The sequence below is a fragment of the Manis javanica genome, chromosome 4 (genome assembly GCF_040802235.1).
Source record: "Manis javanica isolate MJ-LG chromosome 4, MJ_LKY, whole genome shotgun sequence".
Lineage (NCBI taxonomy): Eukaryota > Metazoa > Chordata > Mammalia > Pholidota > Manidae > Manis > Manis javanica.
The window spans coordinates 128,247,341-128,271,794 of NC_133159.1; the positions used below are offsets into that span (position 1 = coordinate 128,247,341).

The 24,454-nt window shown below is 47.8% G+C and overlaps 1 protein-coding gene across 1 annotated transcript; it reads left to right on the forward strand.

Annotated features, from left to right (window-relative positions):
- The first annotated feature begins 87 nt into the window (after nt 1-87).
- CCDC42 (coiled-coil domain containing 42) lies at nt 88-12,783 on the forward strand. Its single transcript, XM_017645820.3, has 8 exons — nt 88-355; nt 1,063-1,270; nt 1,630-1,735; nt 2,023-2,127; nt 3,587-3,784; nt 8,218-8,439; nt 8,539-8,703; nt 12,520-12,783. Exons 2-8 carry the CDS (start codon nt 1,188-1,190, stop codon nt 12,595-12,597), a joined length of 957 nt encoding a protein of 318 aa, XP_017501309.1. The 5' UTR covers nt 88-355; nt 1,063-1,187; the 3' UTR covers nt 12,598-12,783.
- Nucleotides 12,784-24,454: the final 11,671 nt, after the last annotated feature.

Below are 24,454 nucleotides of genomic sequence, written 5' to 3' on the forward strand. Positions count from 1 at the left end.
TTCGTCGCCGCCTCCTCGGGGCGGGGATGCAGGGCGCGTCTTCAGGCCAGCAGGGGGCGCCAGAGGACCGGCAATGTCGTGGAGGGGCTGGCAGAGCTCGAGACACCGCCCGGGCCGGGGAGCGCCCACCGGCTCCCCTCCCAGACCCAGCCCGCAGCGGGGCGGTGCCGGGGGTCGGAGGGCCCGAGCGGCCCGGGGCGCGTGCAGCGTAGCGCAAGCTCGAGGTCACGGCCGTTTCCTGCGGCCGCGACCGCGGCGCCCGCCTCACACCGGGTCTCAAATACGGACACTGGGCCGCAGGCCACATGAGCTTGTGCAGTGCTGATGAGCAGCCATCAAAAGGCAAACACGTAAAGTATGTGATGTTTATGGTGCCCTGTGTTGCTTTTCCTATTTTAATATTCCTCAAACCCCAAAAGACGGCACTGGCGCTGAGTGTGTCACCCTAGAGGGGCCTTACCCTGGGCCCTCTTCCATACCGCCAGGGAGCCGCTTTGGTCCCCAGGCTCTTGCCCACCCTCACACACACACCCCTACGCATCCCTCGCCCACCACGTGGTTCTCAACTTGAGGCCTCCTCCCACAGTCCCAGCGCTCCCCTGCGCACCCCAACCCCAGCCTCAACTAAGCACCTCCCTTCCTTGCTTTGTTCTTCTCCGCCATTTGCCCCAGCTCAGCCCCTCCCTACCCCTCACCCATACACCTGAACCCAGGAGGGGGTCCCAGGCTCAGGGTTCCCCACAAGAACACCTCTCTACCAACATCCTCCTCCCAGCCATGGACGCCCAGGCCCTGGACACCAGCATCTAATCAGGTCTAACTTCTTCCCAGAGCTCCTAAGGGGTAAATGCAGGAGCAGAGAGCAGGATCCCAGCACGAGTGGGGTCAGTGGGGGCAGGGGTCAAAGAGCAAAGCCTGGGTTCCGTGGGTGGTGCACAGAACCAGGTGACCTATTGCTAGGCAACCAGATCTCCCTTCAGTTCCCCAACACAGCATCGTGAGCTGCCCTTTCTCAGCCTCCAGCCATTTTCCCCAGAGTCTCTGAGATACCCGCCCTCGTAGGATCCTGCAAAGCGGAAGAAGGGGGAAGCAAGAGCCAAGCCACCACCCCTGAGCCGCCTGTGGCTCCACCACCCAGTGTTTCACTGTGAAGAGTCCGCTGTCTGGGCCCTTGGGTCACCACCGCCATGAGTCTGGGCATCATGGAGGAGGAGGATCTGGCCGAGTACTTCCGGCTCCAGTACGGGAAGCGGCTGCTACAGCTGCTGCAGTGAGTGCGAGCGTCTGGGGAAGCCCCTCCCGGGCCTGGGACCTCCCACTCCCACCTACGCCCCACCTTCCAGCCTGTCTCCTGCTACTCCTATAACCCAGCACCCCAAATCGCCCTGCCCATCACTCTGTCACCAACCCTCCCCCTCCCCCGGGCCCCCACCACCCATCCCCCTGCCCCAGCCTGCTCCCTGATGCCAGCTAGGCCACTCTCCCTCTCAACACCATTCCTCTCACTCCGATGAGGGACAGGAACCCCCTCCCTCCCCATGGGCATATGTCTTCACGGGGTATCCCCAGTTCCAGCCTGTGCCCAGGTGCTCAGAGCCCATGGGCCTCCCTTGCCCATGTCTTGGGCAGGAAGTTCCCCAACATTGAGGAGCAGTTGGAGTCCCCATCAATCCAGCTATTAGAGAAGAAAAAGGAGGTCAACATCGTGCACCAAGCAATGCAGCAGCAGAAGGAGGTGGGGAGCCACCGGGAGCAGGGGAGGAGGGGCCACCGGGCTCAGGGAGAGCCTGAGGACAGCCCTCCATTTTGTGGGTGGCTGTGGCTACAGCCCGGAGTCCTGGGTGGTGCTGGGTTCCCTCTCTGGAGGCAGAAGAGACCTGAGTCTTGGGGTCACCAGGGTCCTGGATACTGTGTTCTGAACCAGGCATAGGGGAAAGTGGGAGGCCTGGGGAGGAGATGCAGGGGCCTTCCTCAGTACCCATGCCAGGGGCCCTCCTGACCTCTCTGCTCCCCGACCCCAAGATATTTCAGCGCAGAATGGAGACCCTGAAACTGCGCTGGGAGGAACTGGGTGTCAAGGAGGCCCAGCTGAAGGCCCACATCCAGAAGTTTGAGCAATTCATCCAGGTATGAGGGGGTGTGGCCCACCGCAGCAGCTGGGGCCACCCACCCTCCCACATGCCCCTCCTCCCTCCGACTCCCTCCTTCTCCCTGCTTGTGCTGACCCTTCACCCGCCTGTGCCCGGGGCTTCTCCCTTTAGGCCCCCACTTACTGCTGTTTGTAATTTCCTGGTTATCATCAGTCTGTGCCCCTTCAGGATTGCTCTTCACCATTTCCTTTCCCACACCTGGTACATAGTGTATGCAGTGCATGAATGAACGGATGGATGATGGTGAATAGAGGTGCTACTGTCAGGGATAAGCACTTGGGTCAGACAGGATTTTAGTCCCCATCCCCCCATCCTGGGACTGCAGCTGCAGCAGGGGTTGGTTGAAGTACCAGGCACCAGAGTCCACGCCGAGACAGGTCCTCTCAATCGGCCCTTAGAGGAGCGACTTACCCATTTTGAAATCCAGATGTCTCCAGACCCTCTCCAGCCAGCACCAGCACCAGGGTGGGTAGTCATTGTCCTCCTAAAGAGCATCTTCTGTTTCTCTCTGTACCTAAACCAGGTGGGAAAGGAAGCTGGTAGACTGGGCATATTCTCCAGAGGCCGAGTCCTTACTGGCCAGAGAAAAGCTATGGAATGGTTGGGCAGCAGGAGATTTGGGAGTGGTGGGTTTGGCTGCCAGAGGGCAGAAGCGCTGGAGTCCTGGGAAGCCCATTTCAGACCAGGGGACTCTCTCCTCTCTCCTCCCTGCTTTCAGCTGGGCTCAAGTCAGGCCCTGGCAATTGCATTTGAAAAGCTCCCCAGTGGATAGTGATACATAGTCAGACTTGAAAACCACTGGTTTAGGACCCCTCAGGCCTCTCCTAGGCTTAAGGGCACAGTGCGAATCCTCTGTATGCCGCCTCCAAATGCCACTGGCACACGTGCTCATAGTGTGGAATCACAGGAGCTCCCAAAGAAGGGAAGGAGCCACACACGTGCATTGTGAGGGGTGGGTTTGCCCCCTAGTCTTGGGGTGAGGAGAATGGGGGCCACCCAGTCACAGTTGCTGAGCCTCACGTCTTCCTTCCTGGGCATCAAATTGTCTGCACCATCTCCTCCTGCCTGAGCATGATGCCAGCCCGAACTGCTAGGCACCTGCTCTCCAGAATGGCCTTGCCTGACCTGGCCTTCTAGACCAGGTCCATCTCCCATCTCCCCACCCTATAGCTGGAGCACTGTTGCCCCAGCTTTTGGAAGGAAGAGAGGAGCTCCTGCCTCTCATTTCTACAGTTGGAGAATTGAGACACCAAATACAAAATCCAGCAAAAATCCATATTGGGCCTCCTCGCCCACCTGGGGGCCCAGCAATCAATCCCTGCCGGTCTTCAGGGCGGCCTGAGCTCAGCAGACAGAGGCCTTGTGGAGGCACCATCAGCCTGGACCCCACAGGGGGCAGGACGAGTGCCTGACAGGAGCCACCTCCCCGGCCCCAGGAGAATGACCAGAAACGGATCCGTGCCCTGAAGAAAGCCAACAAGGAGCGCGAGCTCAAGAGGCAGTGCATTCGAGAGCTGGCCGTGGCCACGCAGGAGATGGCAGCCCTGCGGCTGGAGCACCAGCGGTTGAGCACCAAGCTGCAGGACTATTCCATCTTCAACAAGTACCTAGAGAGGGTGGTGGAGCACTCTGAGGTTAGTGTGGCGGGGTGGGGGCCTTCCACGGCCCTACCTCCTTTTCCCCAGGCCTGGGGCTCTGGGGAGGCCAGGGACCCCCTCTGAGGAGAGGCCTTCAGCCCTGGAGGGAAGTTGGAAAAGACACCTGGTGTGGCTGGACTCGTTTCTCGAGGGCTGGGGCCTGGTGCTGTATCTGTGTGAGTGACATCTGTGCAAATGTGTCTCTGTATGGGTGGTGTGTCTATGCCTACGTGTGTGTGTGTGTGGTTGGGGGGCGGGGAGGAAGAGGTTTTGTTTTTGAGCACCAACAATAAGCTTTGCCTGCATTGGGTTGTGGCCTCCATCTGTCCCTGCTTCCCATCTTCCTGGTGTTTTTTGTTTATTTGATATTAAGTGGGAAAAAGAAGGGAGAGAAAATGCAAAAGCATGCAGACTAATGCAGAGCTCTGAGAGCTTCTTCACGCAGGGCTCTAGCTAGGTGTTGCCCCCAACAACCTCACACACACACGCACACGCAACCCCCTCAGTCCTCTCCCTACCCCCGAGGAAAGCTGTCATTTCAGCCTGTTACAGAGGAGGATGCGGAGGTTCAGAGAGGTTAGGTAATCTGCTCAGGGTCTCACAGCTTGTAAGTGGCAGAGCCCTCTCTTCTAAGCACTGCTCTGTGGGCCCCAGAATGCCAGTGACAACCATTCTCCTAAAGTCCTGTTGCCAGAGCTCAGGGGACTTCTTTGCCCACCTCCCACCCATGCAGCCTGCAGTACTTGACACACTGGATGCTCTCCCTTGAAACACACCTTTGCCCTTTCCTGTGGGACCCCTTCCTCCTGGGACCCCTCCCTCCCTGTCCTACTTTCTTCCTGCCTTCGACCCTTTCTCCTCAGGCCTCTCTGGGGTTCCTCTCCTACCTCCTCCCTTAAACAGTCTCCAGGTCTTTGTCCCAGACCCTCCATTTTTCTCCCTGAGCAATTCCCTGGGCCTCCCATGGGTGTCAGTGGCTATCCACCCTGTTTCCCCCAGGATCCTCACCAGAGTGTAGTGTGGTATGTATGCCTTCTTGGGGTGTGCACCCATATCCTTTGGGGGTGTGGGGAGATAAAGGATGCACACCTTTTCAAGTCCAGGCAATTTCCACATAGAACCACTATCCTAATTTATTTATGCATGAGGCGCAAATCCAGGCTGTGTACTCCATTCTAAGGTATGATGAATTGTTCATTGAATAATTGGGGGTTGTTTTTGGGTTTTTTTGGGTTTTTTTGGCGTGGGGGAGTGAAGAAAGACAACTATTAAATCAGCAGATAAGTTATAAAATACAACTTGAATTCAGAGCTGGTAAAACGTATGTCTTAGCACGGAGGAGATTGGCCTGTATCCCACTGGCCCATATCTCCCTCCTAAGCTTCAGGCCTAATTTATTGAGTCCACAACTTCCCTCATCTGCTTCCTGCCAGCCTCAGGCCAGCCCTGCTTCTGGTGTGGCCACCCACCTGCAGCCCCCCACCCACAGCTTGCCAGAACCCGAACCTCATCCTTGACTCCCCCCCCCCCGACTCCCTGCAGCCATCTGTCAGCAGATCTGGGCTCTTCTGCCTCCTAAGTATTTCTGGAATCCAGCCCCTGCCCCTTTACCACCAGTGTACCTCATCTGGAGGCCAACTTTGCATTATTCCTGGACCCCAGCCTGTCTGGCATTCTATAGCCAGTGTGATCCTCTCTGTCTCTTTCTCCCTCTTTCCTTCTTCTTTTATTTCTTTCACAACATTTTAAACATACTGAAAAGAAATATATAACAGCACCCAAGAAATATGTAACAGCTTTGTCAAATGTTAGTATTTCCCCTCATTTGCCCCTGATTCTGTTTTAACTAAATCATTACCAGCAACTGAAACCCTTTGTGTACCCCACCCCTTCCAAACCCCATTCTTCTCCCCCTCTCCTCAGAGGTAACCAGTATCCTAATTTCTTAATTTCTCATTCTCATGCTTGTTCTTATTATTCTGGCAACATATTACATATTCATAAGCTATGCATAATATTGTTCAAGTCCTTTTGTGAGTTGCTTTTTCTGATCAATGATATTTTTTTAAAAACCTTTGTATTATGGGAAATTTCAAAACATGTACAAAAGTAGACAGAATAGTCGACTGAATGCCCACTACTTGCCACCTAATTCCAACAATTATCAACTCATATCTTTTGCCCCATACGTTCTACCCCCTTCACTTTGAAGCAAATGATACTTTTTTGTCCGTAAGTATTTCAGTATGTAGCTCGAAAACAGAGGGGTTTTTTTTAATAAACATAGCCACAATACCAGTCACACATAGTAAAAATTTGATAGTAATTCCTTAATGTTAAATACCAAGTTGAAGTTAAAATTTCCCTAGTTATTGCACAAATCCTTTTTGAACAGTTGGTTTGTTCCAATCAGGATCCAAATAAAGTCCCTGCAAGAAATAGGTTGATAGGCTTCTCAAGTGTCACAGACATTATTATGCTCATCAAAAGAAGCCAGGCATAAATGAGGACATACTGTGTTGTTCCACGGATACATTTAAAATCAGCTAAAATGAATCTTTGGTGATAGAAGTCACAATTCTGGTTTCCTCTGTAGTGGGGGACAGATACGGACAAAGTGGGCAGAAGACTATATAGAGTACTGAAGATATTCTACCATCCCTTCTTCATCTATTAGCTAGAATACTACCAGAAAGAAAAGGACTTCGTAAAGAGTCTTCCTTTCATCAGCTAATTGGTCACTATGTGGATCTTAAAGAAAAAACTTGCTAAATGCTTGATTCTTTATTAGTTTTTGAAATAATGAGTTGGTTCTCCAAGACCCTCCAAAAGTAACCTGTAATGTTGTTAGGATCATTATGAATGCATGAATTTCAAACATATTTGATATGTTTTAATCCTTTCATTTATTCCTACTGATGTTCAAAGTGTCGCATCTTTGGACAGTGGGAGCCTCTTCAGTTTGGCACCTGAGTCCTCTTGACATCAGCATTAAGTCTGGGAGTGGAGCTCCTGGGGGCTCTGATGGAGTCCATTCGTTTTAAGTTGTAAGCTGCTGCATCATGTGTCAAGTGAGTTTTCAGAAATGCAGACATGGAGTTCTCTCTCTGCTTCTAAAAATCCTTCAACAGATGAAGTCCACACTTCTTTTCAGGGTTTACTGGGTACTATTTTTTTTACTTCTCTAGGTTTGTCTCTCCATCTTGAACTCAGGCTATTCATACTACACTCTCTTGATCATCTTGAACATGGCACGCATACCCCATCCTTACCCAGGCTGTTCCCTGCACCTGTAAACTTCACCTTCCCCCACCTGCCTTGGCTGTCTGTCTTCAATTCATACCTCGGGTCTCATGTCAGCCCTCCTTTCCCAGAAAACCTTTACTGGCTATTCCTACCTCCTCTAATGTTGAGTTGGGTGACCCTTCTCCACAGAGGCATATTTGGGGAAAGGACAGCAGGGCAGTTCCTGGAACACCAGTCTATCGCTGGAAATGTCATGAGCTGGAGAAAGTATTCAGGGAGTGTCCCCTGGGTGGCTGGAAGGCACACTTTGATAAACCCTGGGGAGGCGAGTTGGCATCCTGGAACTGGGCTTACACTGCCTTCTAAAGAGGAAGGCTGACAGGGCTTCTGTTCTGAGAGGGGCTTGTAAGTTAAGGCCCAAGTGGGGACCATGCTGGAGAAGGCAGCTGAGCCTGGCAGGCCACCCACCCTGCCAGTACCCTCTCCAGCCCCCTTTGGAGGGGGACCTTAGCAAATGTCAAACAGATACCAAAGAGCACCATGTTGAAGATATTGCCCCGTCTGCGTGCAGCCCATTATAGATAGTGCTTATCACTCTGAGCTGTAACTGACTATTTGCTTGTCTGTCTGCCTTCCCTCCACACCACCCCAAGTTGTAGGCTCCATAACAGCAGGGTCTGGCTTTCTTATCTCCTGCTCTGTCCCTAGCATTGCACACAGTTCCCTGCTTGTAAGTGGTTCTTGGTACATTTGCTGAGTAGTATAATTATTGCCTTGGTAGACATCTCAAAATGCAACCCCTACCCCCAACTCCACCCTCCTGCCAGCAAGTCTCGACCCTAGAAACACCCCAGGGAACTTCTTGAAAATTCAGATGCCAGGGACTACCCAAGATCTGTTCCTTAACCCAAATTTTGGGGATGGAGCCTGGCAGGTATGCTTTGTAAAGCTCCTGGGTTACTCTAACATGCGGTCAAGACTGAGAACCCCAGGTCCAAGTGCACAGTGCATACTATCCCTGGCGGAGCAAGCAGCAGGACACCAACGTCCTCACGGCCTCTGCCCCTTGACTTTGGCCCAGGGCCTCCCTGTAGGCCGAGGGGCTTGTGCCTCAAGTTGGGGGGCAGGGAGGCTGTGTCAGGTCCCCAGGGCAGCGGTGCAGTGACCTGAGACCCTGACTGCAGTTCGAAGAGATCCACGAGGTGATCGCGCGCTACAAGACCTTGGTGACCATGCACCACGACCTCATGCGGTCGGCGCAGGAGGGCCAGGAGAAGATCGAGCGCGCCAAGGCGCAGCTGGCGCGCTACATGGAGGAGAAGGACAACGAGATCCTGCAGCACAACAATGAGCTCGCACGCCTGCAAATGCGCTTCGACCGCGCGCGCAGTGATGTCATCATCTGGGTGAGCGGCCGGCGTTGGGCAGAGGGCGTCTGGGCGCTGGGTGAGTGAGGGATGCACGCACGCACGCGCACCGTGCTCACGCCTTGCCCCCGTCTCCAGGAATCTCGCTGGGCGCACATCCAGAACACTGCTGCCAAGAAGACCCTCTTGCTTGGCACCATTAAGATGGCAACGCTGAACCTCTTCCAGATTGTGAGCAAGCAGCTGAAGGAGACGACCGACGTGGACGTGACCCTGGAGGACACGCACAAGCAGCTGGACAAGGTAAGAGGAGGCGCCAGTGTCCCGCCAGCTGGGTTTCCTGAGCCGAGGTGGGGGCCCAGTTGGTTGAGTGGAGGAATGAACCTAACAGAGCAGGGGTTCTCAAATTTTAATAGCATCAGACTCACCTGGGACTGACGCATGTTGCAGGACCCCAGCCCCAGAGTCTCTGACTCGGTAAGTCCGAGATGAGAACCCATGAATTTCCATTTTCAACAAGTTCCCAGGTAATGGTACTGGTAGAGGTTCCACACTTTGAGAACCACCACATTATCGCTGAGACCTGTTGCCCAGCAAAACAGGCGGTAGCAGGGACCCACTACTGAATTCATTAGTTGGGCAAAGCGATCTTATTAAATTCGAGTGAGATGGTGATGGCTTGTGCTTGAGGCCCACTCTTCGGGAAAAGAGAAAATGGGGTGTGGGGGGGATGAATTAGTAAATTCAGAGGCATGTTAGAGTCATGTTATTGTCAATCTGAGATTTTTTTTCTTTGAAGTAATCAAAAGGAAGTTGAAAAGGAAATAGCTTGTGCACTGTATGATTCAAAGCTATTTGATGTCAGGTCCATGTGCCACCTAAATTCATCTCACTCCTGACCACAGGTACACGTATCCTGCAATTTGGGAAACTCCGCACTGGTCGGTGTGTTAGCCATGTAGCTTGTAACCTGCAGAGAACCATTAGAAAGTATTTGTTCCTTTGGCAAAAACCTTTGGCTCTACTGTGAAATAGAAAGTAAGCGCTTAAGGACTGGGATGTTTGCTTTGTTCCCTGCTGTATCTGCGGTGTCTCAAACAATGCCTGGCACATAGTAGGCACTCAGTGAGTATTTGGTGGGTGAATATGAAACACAGCCATCATGTATGTTTCAAATGAACCAAATGACTGAGAGGCACCTCCCCCTATTTAACAAAAAAAATGTGAAACTCATTTAATACAAAGGGTTTCACATGCTGACCTTCCAGAAGAATTTCCCAAAGAATCAGTCTGTATCTTCAGGCATGTTAGAGCAGAATCCTTGACAGTTCAAAGACTCCAAAAGGAATTTGTAAGAAAGTTTGCTCTGAGGCAGCACTTCTCACACCGTTTGGTGTTAGGATACCTTTACACTCAAAATATACTGAAGACATCAAGAGAACTTTTGTTTATATGGGTTATAACTATTTACCATATTAGAAACTCAAATAGAATAATTAAAAAATATTTAATGCATGTAAAAATAAGTGTGTTAACATAAATAGCATTTTCAAAGAAAACACATTTTCAAAAAGCATTTTATGGGGCAAGCAGCATTATTTGAAACTTTTGCAAATCTATTTAATATTTGGCTTCATAGAGGACAAGTGGATTCTCATGTCTGCTTTGCACACAGTCTGTGTAATAGCCTATGTCATGGAAACATCCAGTCTGGTGAAAGCCACTGTGTGAGAGAATAAGAGTGAAAAAGACAATTAGTATTATTGTAAATGGAGTTTGGACTTGCAGACCCCTCTCCCCAGCAGTGGGAGGTCCTGGACGTCCTCAGGCTCCTTTCTTTACAACAGCTAAAGAAAGGTGGGGAAGGAGGTGCCGATATCCAGCAACCTGCCCCCTGACCCATCATTCCCTGCTCAGACCATTGCTCCCAACCTGTCTACTCCAAATTTTGAGCTTTCTGACTCCCTCACAACCTTGATTTTTCTCTACAGGAATGCTTCCTATGGCCCAAATGTTATTTAATAATACCCCAGTTCATTCTCATTGGATATGAGCCTACTGACAGAAAGACACATGATCAAGTGGCCTGAAAAATAAAAAACCAGGCCCTGGGAAAATATAAGCTAAAATCTGAGGTCAAGGCAAGAGAGAGAAATATGTAGATTCTTGGCTTATAGAGGACAGTGGTTCAGCAGGGTCCTGGCTCAGTAGTTGGCTCTGAGCTTCCTGGTAGTCAGAAGGAAAAGCAACACACAGTTCTTATAGCAAATAAGAAAACAAGGTTTCCTCAAAGAGAGTCAACCTTTTCCAGCACTTAGCTCCAGCTGAAACTTCTCAAGGAGGCTTCAGAGATACTCAGTGGACAATGTTGTCAAAAACATCCCTATAACAGATCCAAGCACAGACTTTAGAAAGCAGCCAGTTATCTAGAATTAGGAGCAGAGTACCACAGTACAACTGAAGAAAGGTGAATCTGCAAAAGGCCAAAACAATTTGAATTCAATATACTGTGTCATGCATGGAAGGCCCAGCATTATCCCTGAATAAAGCTCAAACTGGAGCAGCATTTTCCAAACTGTGCTTGGCAAACCTGGAATTCCAAGGTTAGTAAGCTTCCTATGGGAGAATAAAAGGACTCTGCGGGCTAATACATTTAGAAAACTCTTAAGTTAAACAAAGATGGTTTTTAAATATAGGATTTTGAAGAGTCTTTGCTATAGTTGAGACTCTCCAAGCAGATAACATTCTAAACTTTCTTGACCCCGGAACCCTTTTTGGGGTATGTAATTACTTAGTATAAGAACATAGTTTGGGAAATGCTGGACTTGTCATCTCTCTAACCTCAGGAAAGTTACTTTAATTCATTGACTCTTTGTTTCCTCTTTTGCCATATGGGAATATATTGGTAATAATACCACTATTTGTGACTGACAGGGTTGTTGAGAATTTTGGACAGTCTGTGTAGCACATCTCCAGCACATTCTTGAAAAGGAGACACTTTAGAACTGAATTCTTAGATGCTATCTAGGCCAACCATTCCTCCCTCTTCCTTTTTTAAAGATGAAGAAACTGTGAAAGATCAAGTGATTTACCCAGAGCTGTGTCAGGACCCCAGGGCCTCTGACTTGGAAGGCAGGACCCTTTCCACCATGTCATACTGATTGCATGTTTTTTAAAACAGAAGCTAGTGAGTAGAATCTAAACTTCCCTTTATCACCCAAGATTATCATACTGAGCATCAGTTCTGATTTTCAGACAAATGACCACCTTGATGGCTGTTAAATTGTGGAGAGCCATGATAAGGAGAAATTCTGAAATGTCCTAAATTAAGCGACATAAGAGCTGGAGAATGAGGGAGAGAGACAGGGAAGGTAATCAGTCAATAGCCTTGGGCTGTAGCTAACCAGACACTCCATGTTCCTGGATGAGGTCATTTCAGCAATCATCTAGAAAGTCCCCAGGACCACCGCGTCCCCCTTGTACGTGACCAGTGTCTGACCATCATCAACAACCAATCCTCAAGCCTTCTGTATGTTACGACACCTACTCCAGGACTTTCTCTGCTTTGTATTAACCCACCTATCTTTCCTATAGTCGATGTAAATTTAAAGAACTTTCTTTCCTTATAAATGTCCCATTTCTTGAGTCTGGTGGATAAGTTGCTTCTGTTAACTGGCCTTGCTGCTGGTGAAGCAGAACCTTCCTGTTCCAGGACTCAGTTCTTTTTCTGGCTACATCTGTAAAGGCTCAACAGACCCTTTAATTTCAGAGATCTCCTGGTCTCTAGCATTTTTGGTATGTCAGCTGCCTGCCGCAACACTGGCCGGACCCTGCCTGCCAAATGTGTCTGGCCCCAGAGCCTGCTCAGGATCTTCTCTGTCCTCCCTTCACATCACCACTGTGTTTTCCTCAAGGAGTTCCCAGCTCCTTTCCTATGTAGTGCTTCTCATCTGCTAAGCCTGATACTCCGTTTCAACTAGAAGGATTGTCAAGTAAGGGCAAGTGTCCTCAAGAACCAGTCACCTGAGGATGGTGATCCTTCCAGGGTGACATGCTCCATTTTTGGATTGGGTGGCCTGTTGCTAGCTCGGGTTAACTCCAGTCCCCTTGCCTTATTAGATCCAGCAGTTTATCCAGGACCTGTCAGACATCTGGGCAGAGGTGAAGAAGAAGGAACAACAGCAAATTCGGGTTTAAGGAGTTGTGGTTCCAGAATGTTCTGATACAGACAAAGAGAGAATAAGTTCCTGATGAGCTTGCAGTACAGGCATCCCAGTCCATATCTCTGGGACCCTGTGCCTTTCTGCTGGTGAACACCCTGCCATTTTTCCCCTTGGCTTCAGTTTTTCTCATCCCTAAAAATATTAAATTCATAAGAAGTTTGTTCCTAAGTGTGCTCTCTTTTTGATGGTTTATTCACAGGGAAGAGGGTCCCTCAAGGGGAGAAACCCCAAAAGCACTCCCTATTGAAGCTGGTTACTTAAATTCTGAGGGGTGGGACCCAGCCATCTGAGTTTTAATGAGCCTTCCAGGTGACACAAATGCAAACTCAAGTTTGGGACCCACTGCTTTATAGTGAACCAAATACTTTGAAGGACCTGGGCTCCTTCCATCTCCTGCCATGTGAGGTAGCACATATCAGTAACACAGCCTGTATCAGCCAGCATGCAGTCAGAGAAGCAGAACCCAGAAGACAGATAGAGATGCCTATAAAGGGCTTTGTCACAGGGATTTGATCTTAGGCTGCTGTGGCCCTGGTTAAGCAGTCTGTAAAGCCGCTGTCTTCACATCTGCTGCTGGAGCTGGAAGCCCATGGTGGGAGGTAAGTGGGAAAGGAATGTGGATGTAAAGGAGTTGAGATCAGAGTGAGTCAGAATCCATGCACACAAACTGGTGGCCATGAGGATGGACAGAAACCCATAGCAGTTCTTGTTGCTTCCAAGCTGGGTGGCGTGGGCAACCTGCAGAAGCCAGAACCCTTCATCGTGGAGCTGAGCACACACACCTGGCCCAGGAGTCGGGGCAGCTGAAGGAGGATCCAGGCCGGGTGGGGCTGTTGAGGCCTGGCTGCTGTCTCAGAGGGATGAGGTGAGCTGCTGAGCAACAGCAGCGTGTGAGCTACATAGGGGCTGCCTTTCCTTCCACCCTCCCAGCCTCCCAGAGCTTCTCTGTGACCCCCATCCCCACCCCAATGGGAAACAGCCAGGAAAAGGAGTTCTGGAAAATAGAGCTCACCCTAGCCAGGCTGCCACTTTCCCAAGCCTCCACACTACCATTATCTGTTTCACAGGTGAGGAAAAGAGGAGGGGAGGGTAGCTGGCTGGCCCCTGCCAAAAGGACTTCTCTCTGGAAGAGGTTGGAGGAAAGAGATCATCTTGCAAAGCCAGGACTAGCAAGTTCTGGGGGTGGTGCTCCGAGGGGAATGGGCAAAGTCTCTTACTGGAAGGAGACATCAGGGCCTTCCAGAAACAGGTTTGTAGGTGAAGGGTATGCCTCTAGAAAAGCTTCCCCCACCTTTGAGCCTCCTGGGCTGTGTCCTGGCAGGCAGGAGGGTGAAAGACAGATGGATTCCTAACCTCCCACACACATCCCCCACCATTTTCCGCTTGTCTGTGAGGTGGTGTTTGAGAAGTGCAGCCTGTGAAGACACCCCCACCCCCACCCCAAACCCGGGTCCTCTCTCCTTCCCTTCCTTCCCTCTCCCTCCTGGCTGCTCAGGCTTGGAGTGTCAAGTTTCCTGCTTGAGTGAAATGGGGAATGGTGAAGTCACACTTAGAATTCCTGTGATCACACACAAGCTTATCTTCACCCACACGTTTACACCCATTTGTATAACTCACTCTGACACTACTGCATTTTTCAGGTTTCAGAAGGGGCCCAGCCCTGGAGCAGAAGAAATTTTGTGGGTCTAGACAGATTTCTTGATTACAAGCAAAGCCATAAAGCCACAGGCTCATTCCCAAACCCACAGAAAGGGGCAGAGCAAATTCAGGAAGTCCAAGGATTCCCGGGAGCCTGACTGAGGGGCTTCCTGTGGGGAGTGTGCACAGGCAGTGGCCCTGGACTGACCCTCCCTCCCTCCCCCAGTCCCTCAGCACGTACACTCTGGGCCTTGGACCCACATAAAGAAGCCAAGATTGCCCAATCAAGAGAGAGTTGGGCTCCCAGAGGCACGGGATTGCATTCCAAGAAAAAGAAAATGGAGTTAAGGGCCTGATGGGATTTTTCCCAGCAAGAAAAGACAACAGCTCATTAAAGCAAAAATAACTGATTGGTTCCAGAAATGAACGGTTCTCATCAGCAAAAGCAGGAAGTAGGGTTCTGGATGTTTTATGGGTAAAGGGAGGCAAGAGGAGGGAAGAACTTCAGGGACTCATTCTCAATGCCAGGACAACCTACTCCCTGTCAAATCGTTGAGCACTGCCTGGTGGAAAGGAGGGAGGGAGGAAAGAACAGGGAGAAGCAGGGCCTCAGGGTGTGAAAGAGCCCAGCCTGCAAGCAGCCAGGGAGCTGGACACCCCCATGTCTGTCCCATATGCCACACCATACACACAGTCCCCAATCAGCAGTTGATGTCCCAAAGCTGCTGCTGAGGATGGAATTAGAACAAAACTGAGAGCTTTTCAGAGTGATTTCTGCCTCTGGACTAGCTCAAGAGTCAGTGCTTCTATGGGATTTGCTGTTGGCCCTTGGGATCAGACCCTTCCCTCACCCGGTTTCACCCTCAGAGGCCCTTCCTCAGCCTCCAGGCCAGGGTCCCACATCTTATGGCTTCCAGCCACCTAGGGGAGGCTTCCTCTTCTCATTTCAAACCTTCTTGGGGTTGATTACTTGGGCACCTGAGCAAACTCCTCTGCTCTGGGACTTTAATTCAGCAAATCTATCAGAAGTGTGTGTGTGTGTACAGCAGGCTCTTGGGAAATGCTCTTATGCTAAGTAATTACGTACCTGTGGACAGACGGAAGAGCACTAGAGGATTTTATAAAAATAAAGATCAAGAGACTGAAGGTTAAGTCTGGGTAGAAGTTTGTTTTTTGTTTTACAGTGACAAGCGCTATCCCATGAGGCCCCAGTCTCAGGCACCATCTCTTCCCCTGGGAGGCGAGAGCCCACCCAGAGCTGTGACCGAGCTGAGTGTAGGCCTCCGCTTTCCTCACCTGCAATGGCTGATGTTCCCCTTACATTTAGCAATTAAACTTTTAATGTTTTGAAACTGAGAAGGTTCTCAGTGTAGACCACAGAGTCAGGAACAATAAGAAGAGCCAGGATTGGAGGCACCCAGAGCATGGTGCCACCCTCTGGAGGGCAAAGAACCATTGTAGGAATCTTATGAGGAAACAAGCTGGATCTAGAAACATCTAACAGAATGAAAGCCAGCTGCATAGTGATGCAAAACTGATTGTATTAGTCTTTCAGTCTGTATAACAAATCACCACAAACTTGGAGTCTTAAATCAACACCCATTTACTGTCTCGCGGTAGAAGGTTAGAAGTCCACATGGACTCAACTGGGTTCTCCACTCAGCTGAAATCAAGATGTTGGTCATGCTGGGTGCTTATCTGAAGAGTCCAGGGAAGAATCCACTTCCCAGCTTGTTCAGGTTGTTGGCATAACCCAGTTCCTTGCAGCTGTGGGTCTAGGAGCTCCACTTCCTTGCTGGCTCCCAGCCAGGGGCCGCCCTCTGATACTGGAGGCCAGCCTCCTGCTTTGTCAGGTGCAGTGGCCTCCATCCTCAAAGCCAGCAATGGACTCATTGTCGCGCTTTGAGTTCCTCTGACTTTCTCTTCCAATACCGACCAGAGAAAACTCTCTGCTTTTAAAGGGCTCATGATATTAGGTCTCGTCCATCCAGATAATCTAACTGTTGCCATATGACATGGGAGTAGCACAGGGATAAAGGTCATGGGAGTCTTCTTAAAATGTTACCAACCACACTGATCAAGAAAGGGCAGCAAAACAGCTTGAGAAGGAAGAGGAAGTGAGGGAGGGGGCAAGAGGGACTGTGAGGAGGGTGGATAAGGGCCAAGATGAAGCACAGATGGAAAGAAATTTTTCAGAAGGTGCGCCTGACCTAACGTTCATATACTAGTGATAGTCTCTTCAAAACAGGGTTCTCCTGGGGCTTATAGCCCTCTAGGACTCAGTAAGTGGACTTGAGTCAGTCTGGGAATCTCCTGATGTTTTATGAAACCTTTAAATACATGCATAGAAGGGTTTTTCATGAGTGAAGGGGTTGAGGGCAGGGGCAGGAGAAAGTCCGTATCTTTCAGTAGATTCCTCCTAAAATCTTAACCTAACAAGGTTAGGAACTACTATTTTTTTTTAACACCTTTATTGAGATGTAATTTATATACCATAAGATTCACTCATTTAAAGTGTCTAATTTAGTGGGTTTTAGAATATTGACAGAGTTGTGCAGCCCCAACAAACAATTTGAGGATATTTTCATCACCCCTTCCACCCAAATCCATACCCACTAGCATTCTTTCCCATTTCCTCCCAAACCCCAGCCCTAGGCAACCTCTGATCTATTTTCTGTTTTTCTGAATTTGCCTCTTCTGGACATTCATGTAAATGGAACTGTACAATAGGTTGTCCTTTGTGTCTGGCTTCTTTTCCTTAGCATTATGTGTTCAAGGCTCATCTATGTCACAGTATCGGCATATTGTTTCTTTTTATAGCTGAATAATATGCTGTTGTATGGATAGAACACATTTTATACATCCAGTGATTAGTTGATGGACATTTGGGTTGGTCCTATTTTTTGGCTATTATGCATAATGCTGCTCTGAACATTCTCATACAAGCTTTTCCTGTGGGCATTGGTTTTCATTTCTCTTGGGTATATATACTTAGTAGTAGAATTTCTGCTTCATATGATAACTCTGTTTAACCTTTTGATGAACTGCTAAACTGTTTGGAACTATTGCATTTGAAATACTCTAGGGGCACTTTTATTTCAGGAATTGGTGGCAAATTAGCAAAAAGGATGAGCAGCTGACAAGGAATCCTCAGCAGGCACACCAGGTTTTGATGAAGCAATGACCTAGGACAGTTCAAGACTGATGAATACAATGCCCGATTAGGGGTTACCCAGACCCAGGGAGGGAGGCTAGACCATGAATTAAAGACCAGGCAGCCATCCCAGCCTTGCCCATAAGTTACTTCACAGTAGCCACATGCCATCCCCCACTCCCACCCAGCTTCCCCATCCCCCACCCTCACACCTCGCATCAGAACCCTTCTGTCAATTCACAACTTATGGTGTTATTGAGTCCCTACTATAGGCCAAATATGATACACGCAAAGGAGACAGATTGGTAAACAATTGATATGGTTCTTGCCTCTTGGAGCTTATGGTCTCTTGGAAAAGAGAGGCAGTAAACCAACAGATACACAGTTAAATGACTAATTATCTCTGCACAGCTGTTAAAAAGTATTGGGTGATGATGCCATATAAGGGGATAGAGGTGGGGAGCCAACCAAGTCTTTCTGCAGAAGCTATGTGATGTTTAGGAAGAGACTTGTAGGGTGAATAAGTGTTGTTTTAGACAGTGGTGAGGAGGAGGTGAAGAGTAAGTCTGTACTAACACAAAATGGGAAGACTTTGGGTGTGGAAGGGATGGGTTGGAAGGCCAGTATCACTGGACAGAGAGAATGAGGATGGGAGGATGGGAGATAGGCAGGGCTTGATCATGTGGGCCTTTTGGGTAGGATGTTGTGTTGTAATCGAAGGGGATGGAAGAGCACTAAACGATTTCATAAAAATAAATAAAATAAAGATCAGGAGACCAAAGGTTACCTCTGGGTAGAAGTTTGGTTTTTGTTTCATAATGACAGGCTTAGAAACCCAACTTGGCACAGAATCTAGAATCTGGGGAATGTGGTTTGCAGGGAGGAGAAAGGGAGTCGGTCTTTCCATCTCAAAAACAAAACAAAACAAAACAAAACTCACAAACCTCTGTCCTATGCTAGGAAGGCAATTCTCTGAGTGCTGCTGGTGAAATCTGGGCTTGGTCAGGTCGGCACACGGCTCCTGGCCCCGAGCTGGAGTGCCTTCCTTGGGGGCTGTCTCACTCTTTGATGTAAGGCAAGGTGCCTGACTCACAATGACGACAGACAATCGATTTAGCAGAAGCCAGACCTGCCCTGCTGTCAGCATTCTACACGAAATGTCAGTTTTAAACCAGGGAGGAGCACGGTCAGATTTGCCCTTGGGCAGGATGGCTCTGGCTCCTGCGTGGAGAATGGGTTGAGTGGGTTAACAGAAAGGAAGGAGGCCAGTGTGGATGCAGGGAGATCATCTTGCTAAAGGATACATTTTTTTTAAGTAAAATTATGACTGCCATAAAAATAGAAAATGGACACACCTTAAAGCTTTTATTGAAGGAGCAAACCTGTATGACTTAAAGCCCAGTTGCAAGGAAAATCCAAGTAATAGACACCTGTAGAGACAACCTGGAATGCTGAAGTTACTTTGCTAACAGATGCAAAAGTGGTGTCTGCCACAGGGCAGAAGCCAATTGCTTCTTCCGTGTACAAAATTCATTTGAATTTCAATGAACAGAAATCATTTGCATCACCTCCATATTAACTTCTGCAGAGTTGCAAAACACTAATGAAAAAAGAAAAACAAATGAAAGGTGTGAATCCCTGTACAATCAGGTAACCCTACCGGGGTCCTCTAGAGACAATATTATTGAAAGGAAACAAGAGGCACAGAGAGGTTAAGAAATGTGCCCAAAGTCACAGAGTTCAGAGTCCAATTCCAAGAGTCTTTACTGAAAACCACTAGGCTAGATTGCCTCTTAAAAATTGCCACTTAACAAATTATTTTTAACATTTTAAGACATGTAAATACAAGCAGGAGATGAAAAGTAATACTTTTGCCTGTTGCAGAGTCTTTCAGATTTCGCTGACAATCCGAAGCTGGGGTAGTGGTCGGTGTGAACCTGGATTTACTCAGAGGAATAATCTGCGAAACAGATCCAAGGGGTGTGCCATGGTGGAATTAGGGAGGGCCCACAGATCTCCCTGGTCCTGACAGGCAGATCCTGGTGCTCCTCAGGAAGTCTGGGACTCTTCAGAATCCATTTGGAAGCTTTTGACTTAAGTATTTCCTAGGCTCCTGCCTGCTTAGCATTATGTGATACCTGGGCTTTCTAATTCCCCAAATCTTCCTCTCTATTATTTTTACACATTTAAGAATCATCCCCTGTTTTGAGAGAAATCTTCTGCATCCGTGGATGTTTTGTTGCCCTTGTCTAGCTTGGATTAATACTTAGTCTATAGGCACAGACCTGATCATCTACACTTGCCTTCTTACAGCACTAACTTATGCTTTCTATCTTTATCTTGCATCTACCTACCACTTCAGCATTTTATTAAAAAAAAATAAAGGAGAAATATGGGATTCACATATAAATCAAGTATAAAAATCAAATGAATAATCATATCTGACTTGATTGTTTATAGTTCATGATGCATGATCAAAACCAAAAGTTTCTGTGATATGACTGCCCTTGTACTGTTCACCATCTAAGAACTTATTCACTATGTAAGAACTTATTCACCATGTAAGAACTTGTTCGTTATGCTTCAGAAGATTGGAGACTGTTGAGAGTTAGGCTTGGTGTTGATTAATGATTGTGCATTGAGTCCCCTATACAGAATTTTATTGTTGTAAACAACCATTTGATCAATAAATATGAGAGGTGCCCTCTCAAAAAAATAAATAAAAATAAGTAAATAAATGAATGAATGAAAAGAATCATCTCCTGCTTGTATTTACATGTCTTAAAATGTTAAAAATAACTTGTTAAGTGGCAATTTTTAAGAGGCAATCTAGCCTAGTGGTTTTCAGTAAAGACTCTTGGAATTGGACTCTGAACTCTGTGACTTTGGACACATTTCTTAACCTCTCTGTGCCTCTTGTTTCCTCACCAGCAAAGTGGAAATACTAGTAGCTCATAGAGTTGCTTTGAGGATTAAATCAATTTGCATATTACATCATTTAGAACAGAACCTGGGGCATGGGAAGTATTAAGAATTTTTTCACTGTGATTCCAGTGAGTGAATGAATTCACATGCCATCATTCTGTTTCACGCTGCCCATGAGAAGCCAGGTGATTGGTACCACAATGCCAGTCCCTCATCAAAACTATGATCCTCGACTCATCTGCATACCTCCAGAGTGAATATGCAGGCAGGCAGGAAGATTCAGCCATATAAACAAACAACAAATGTGTGAGAATCTTGAACATCTTCATTGTCAAATATTTATTGAGATGGTCTAGAAGTGAAAAATGAGCTGTGGTAATCTCAGAAAAAATGTGTGGATCCTACTGTTTTATGCCCCCAAATTTGAGGGAATTTATTACTCCCTCAAATAATAGTTTTTTGTGAAAAAAAAAGTATTTGTAATAAATAGCTATTACAAATACTTAGGATTTTTTCCTTTTTTACCTAATCATTTGAAAACAAGTTGCAGATGTCATGGCCCTACAACTCTGAATACTTTAGCATGTTTCTTCTCAGAACAATGACACCCAAGAGTTTTATCTCAGTTTATTAGGAATAATCACCTCCATGAATATGAATGTTGATTTTGAAATATCTAATACAGAATTCCTAATTTTCTTGACTTGTCCCCAAAATATCCCAGTGGCTCCCCACTTCATTCAGAGTAAAAGCCGAAGTCCTTACTGAAAGAAAAAGAGGGGATAGATGAAAGGGTGAGGGAGGGAAGGGAAACAGGCAAGACCCAGGAGGCTCTCAGGATCTGGGATTTAGCCCAGGGTGAGTTGTCGCTGCCCACTGCTTCCTAGGCTGCAAAAGAGCCCCTGCTCTTGGCTTCCGCTCCTGGGTTTTGGCACCAAATGAAATGAAAAAAGAGAGGATGTGAGGGGGCGGAGCCAGGATGGCGGTGTGAGTAGAGCAGTGGAAATCTCCTCCCAAAAACACATAGAGCTATGAAAATATAACAAAGAAAAATCTTCCTAAAATAGAGACCACAGGACACAGGACAACATCCAGACCACATCCACACCTGCAAGAACCCAGCGCCTTGCGAAGGGGGTAAGATACAAGCCCCGGCCCGGCGGGACCCGAGCGCCCCTCCCCCCAGCTCCCAACAGGTGGAAAGAAACCAGAGCGGTTTGTTTTTGGCCAGTGCTTTTTTGGAGGCCTTAAAGGGACGGGCCCCCGTTGCTAGGGAGGCAGGGTGGCGGGACCAGTGAGCAGGTGCCTGGGACCAGCGCCTGAGGACAAAGAATATCCCTCATTTCTCCCTGCGGGACCAGCGGGCAGGTGCCTGAGACCAGCGCCTGAGGACGGAGGAAATCGCGCGTTTTTCCCCCTTTTTTTTTTCTTTTTTTGGCGAGCACTTTTTGGAAGCCTTAAAGGGACACGGACCCCGGTGCTAGGGAGGCAGGGCGGCGGGACTGGTGAGCAGGTGCCTGGGACCGGCGCCTGAGGACAAAGAATATCCCGCGTTTTTCCCTGTGGGACCGGTGGGCGGGTGCCTGAGACCGGCACCTGAGGACGGAGGAAATCGCGCATTTTTCCCCTTTTTTTCTCTCTTTTTGGCAAGTGCTTTTTGGAAGCCTTAAAGGGACAGGGACCCTGGTGCTAGGGAGGCAGGGCGGCAGGACTGGTGAGAGGGTGCCTGGTACTGGCACCTGAGGACAAAAAAAAAATCACGTGTTTTTTCCTTTTTTATTCTTTCTGTTCCCTCTCTCATTGTTGCTGTTGTTGTTTTGGTTTGGAGAGTGCTTTTTGGAAGTCTTAAAGGGGCAGGACAGGTCACTTAGACCAGAGGCAGGGAATCTGGGGATCTCTGGGCACTCTAACCCCCTAGGCAGCAGGGAGCACAGAGGCCCCTTATGGAGATAAATAGCCTCCCGGCCGCTCCCCCTCCAATGGGGCTCCACCATTTTGGAGGAGCAGCCCCAGCCAGGCCAAGCCCACAGCAACAGCGGAGATAAACCCCATAGCAACTGGGCAGGAAGCAGAAGCCTTGTCTGCGCACAGCTGCCCAGCACAAGCCACTAGAGGTCACTATTCTCCCAGGAGAAGGCCACAAACCAACAAGAAGGGAAGCTCCTCCAGCGGTCACTTGTACCAGCTCTGCAAACTATCTCTATCACCATGAAAAGGCAAAACTACAGGCAGACAAAGATAACAGAGACAACACCTGAGAAGGAGACAGACCTAACCAGTCCTCCTAAAAAAGAATTCAAAATAAAAATCATGAACATGCTGACAGAGATGCAGAGAAAAATGCAAGAGCAATGGGATGAGATGCAGAGAAAAATCCAAGAGCAGTGGGATGAAGTCCGGAAGGAGATCACAGATGTCAGGAAGGAGATCACAGAAGTGAAACAAACCCTGGAAGGATTTATAAGCAGAATGGATAAGATGCAAGAGGCCATTGAAGGAATAGAAGCCAGAGAACAGGAACGTATAGAAACTGACATAGAGAGAGATAAAAGGATCTCCAGGAATGAAACAACACTAAGAGAAATATGTGACCAAGCCAAGAGGAATAATATTCGTATTATAGGGATACCAGAAGAAGAAGAAAGAGGAAAAGGGATAGAAAGTCTCTTTGAAGAAATAATTGCTGAAAACTTCCCCAAACTGGGGGAGGAAATAATCGAACAGACCATGGAATTACACAGAACTCCCAACAGAAAGGATCCAAGGAGGATAACACCAAGACACATAGTAATTAAAATGGCAAGGATCAAGGACAAGGAAAGAGTTTTAAAGGCAGTTAGAGAGAAAAAGGTCACCTATAAAGGAAAACCCATCAGGCTAACATCAGACTTCTCGACAGAAACCCTACAGGCCAGAAGAGAATGGCATGATATACTTAATGCAATGAAACAGAAGGGCCTTGAACCAAGGATACTGTATCCAGTACGACTATCATTTAAATATGATGGCGGGATTAAACAATTCCCAGACAAGCAAAAGCTGAGGGAATTTGCTTCCCACAAACCACCTCTACAGGGCATCCTACAGGGACTGCTCTAGATGGGAGCACTCCTAAAAAGAACACAGAACAAAACACATAACATATGAAGAATGGAGGAGGAGGAATAAGAAGGGAGAGAAGAAAAGAATCTCCAGACAGTGTATATAACAGCTCAATAAGCGAGCTAAGTTAGGCAGTAAGATACTAAAGGAGCTAACCTTGAACCTTTGGTAACCACAAATCTAAAGCCTGCAATGGCAATAAGTACATGTCTCTCAATAGTCACCCTAAATGTAAATGGACTTAATGCACCAATCAAAAGACACAGAGTAATAGAATGGATAAAAAAGCAAGACCCATCTATATGCTGCTTACAAGAAACTCACCTTAAACCCAAAGATAAGCATAGACTAAAAGCCAAGGGATGGAAAAACATATTTCAGGCAAACAACAGTGAGAAGAAAGCAGGGGTTGCAGTACTAATATCAGACAAAATAGACTTCAAAACACAGAAAGTAACAAGAGATAAAGAAGGATACTACATAATGATAAAGGGCTCAGTCCAACAAGAGGATATAACCATTCTAAATATATATGCACCCAATACAGGAGCACCAGCATATGTGAAGCAAATACTAACAGAACTAAAGAGGGAAATAGACTGCAATGCATTCATTGTAGGAGACTTCAACACACCACTCACCCCAAAGGATAGATCCACCGGGCAGAAAATAAGTAAAGACACACAGGCACTGAAGAACACACTAGAACAGATGGACCTAATAGACATCTATAGAACTCTACATCCAAAAGCAACAGGATATACATTCTTCTCAAGTGCACATGGAACATTCTCCAGAATAGACCACATACTAGCTCACAAAAAGAGCCTCAGTAAATTCCAAAATATTGAAATTCTACCAACCAATTTTTCAGACCACAAAGGTATGAAAGTAGAAATAAATTCTACAAAGAAAACAAAAAGGCTCACAAACACATGGAGGCTTAACAACATGCTACTAAATAATCAATAGATCAATGAACAAATCAAAATAAAGATCAAGGAATATATAG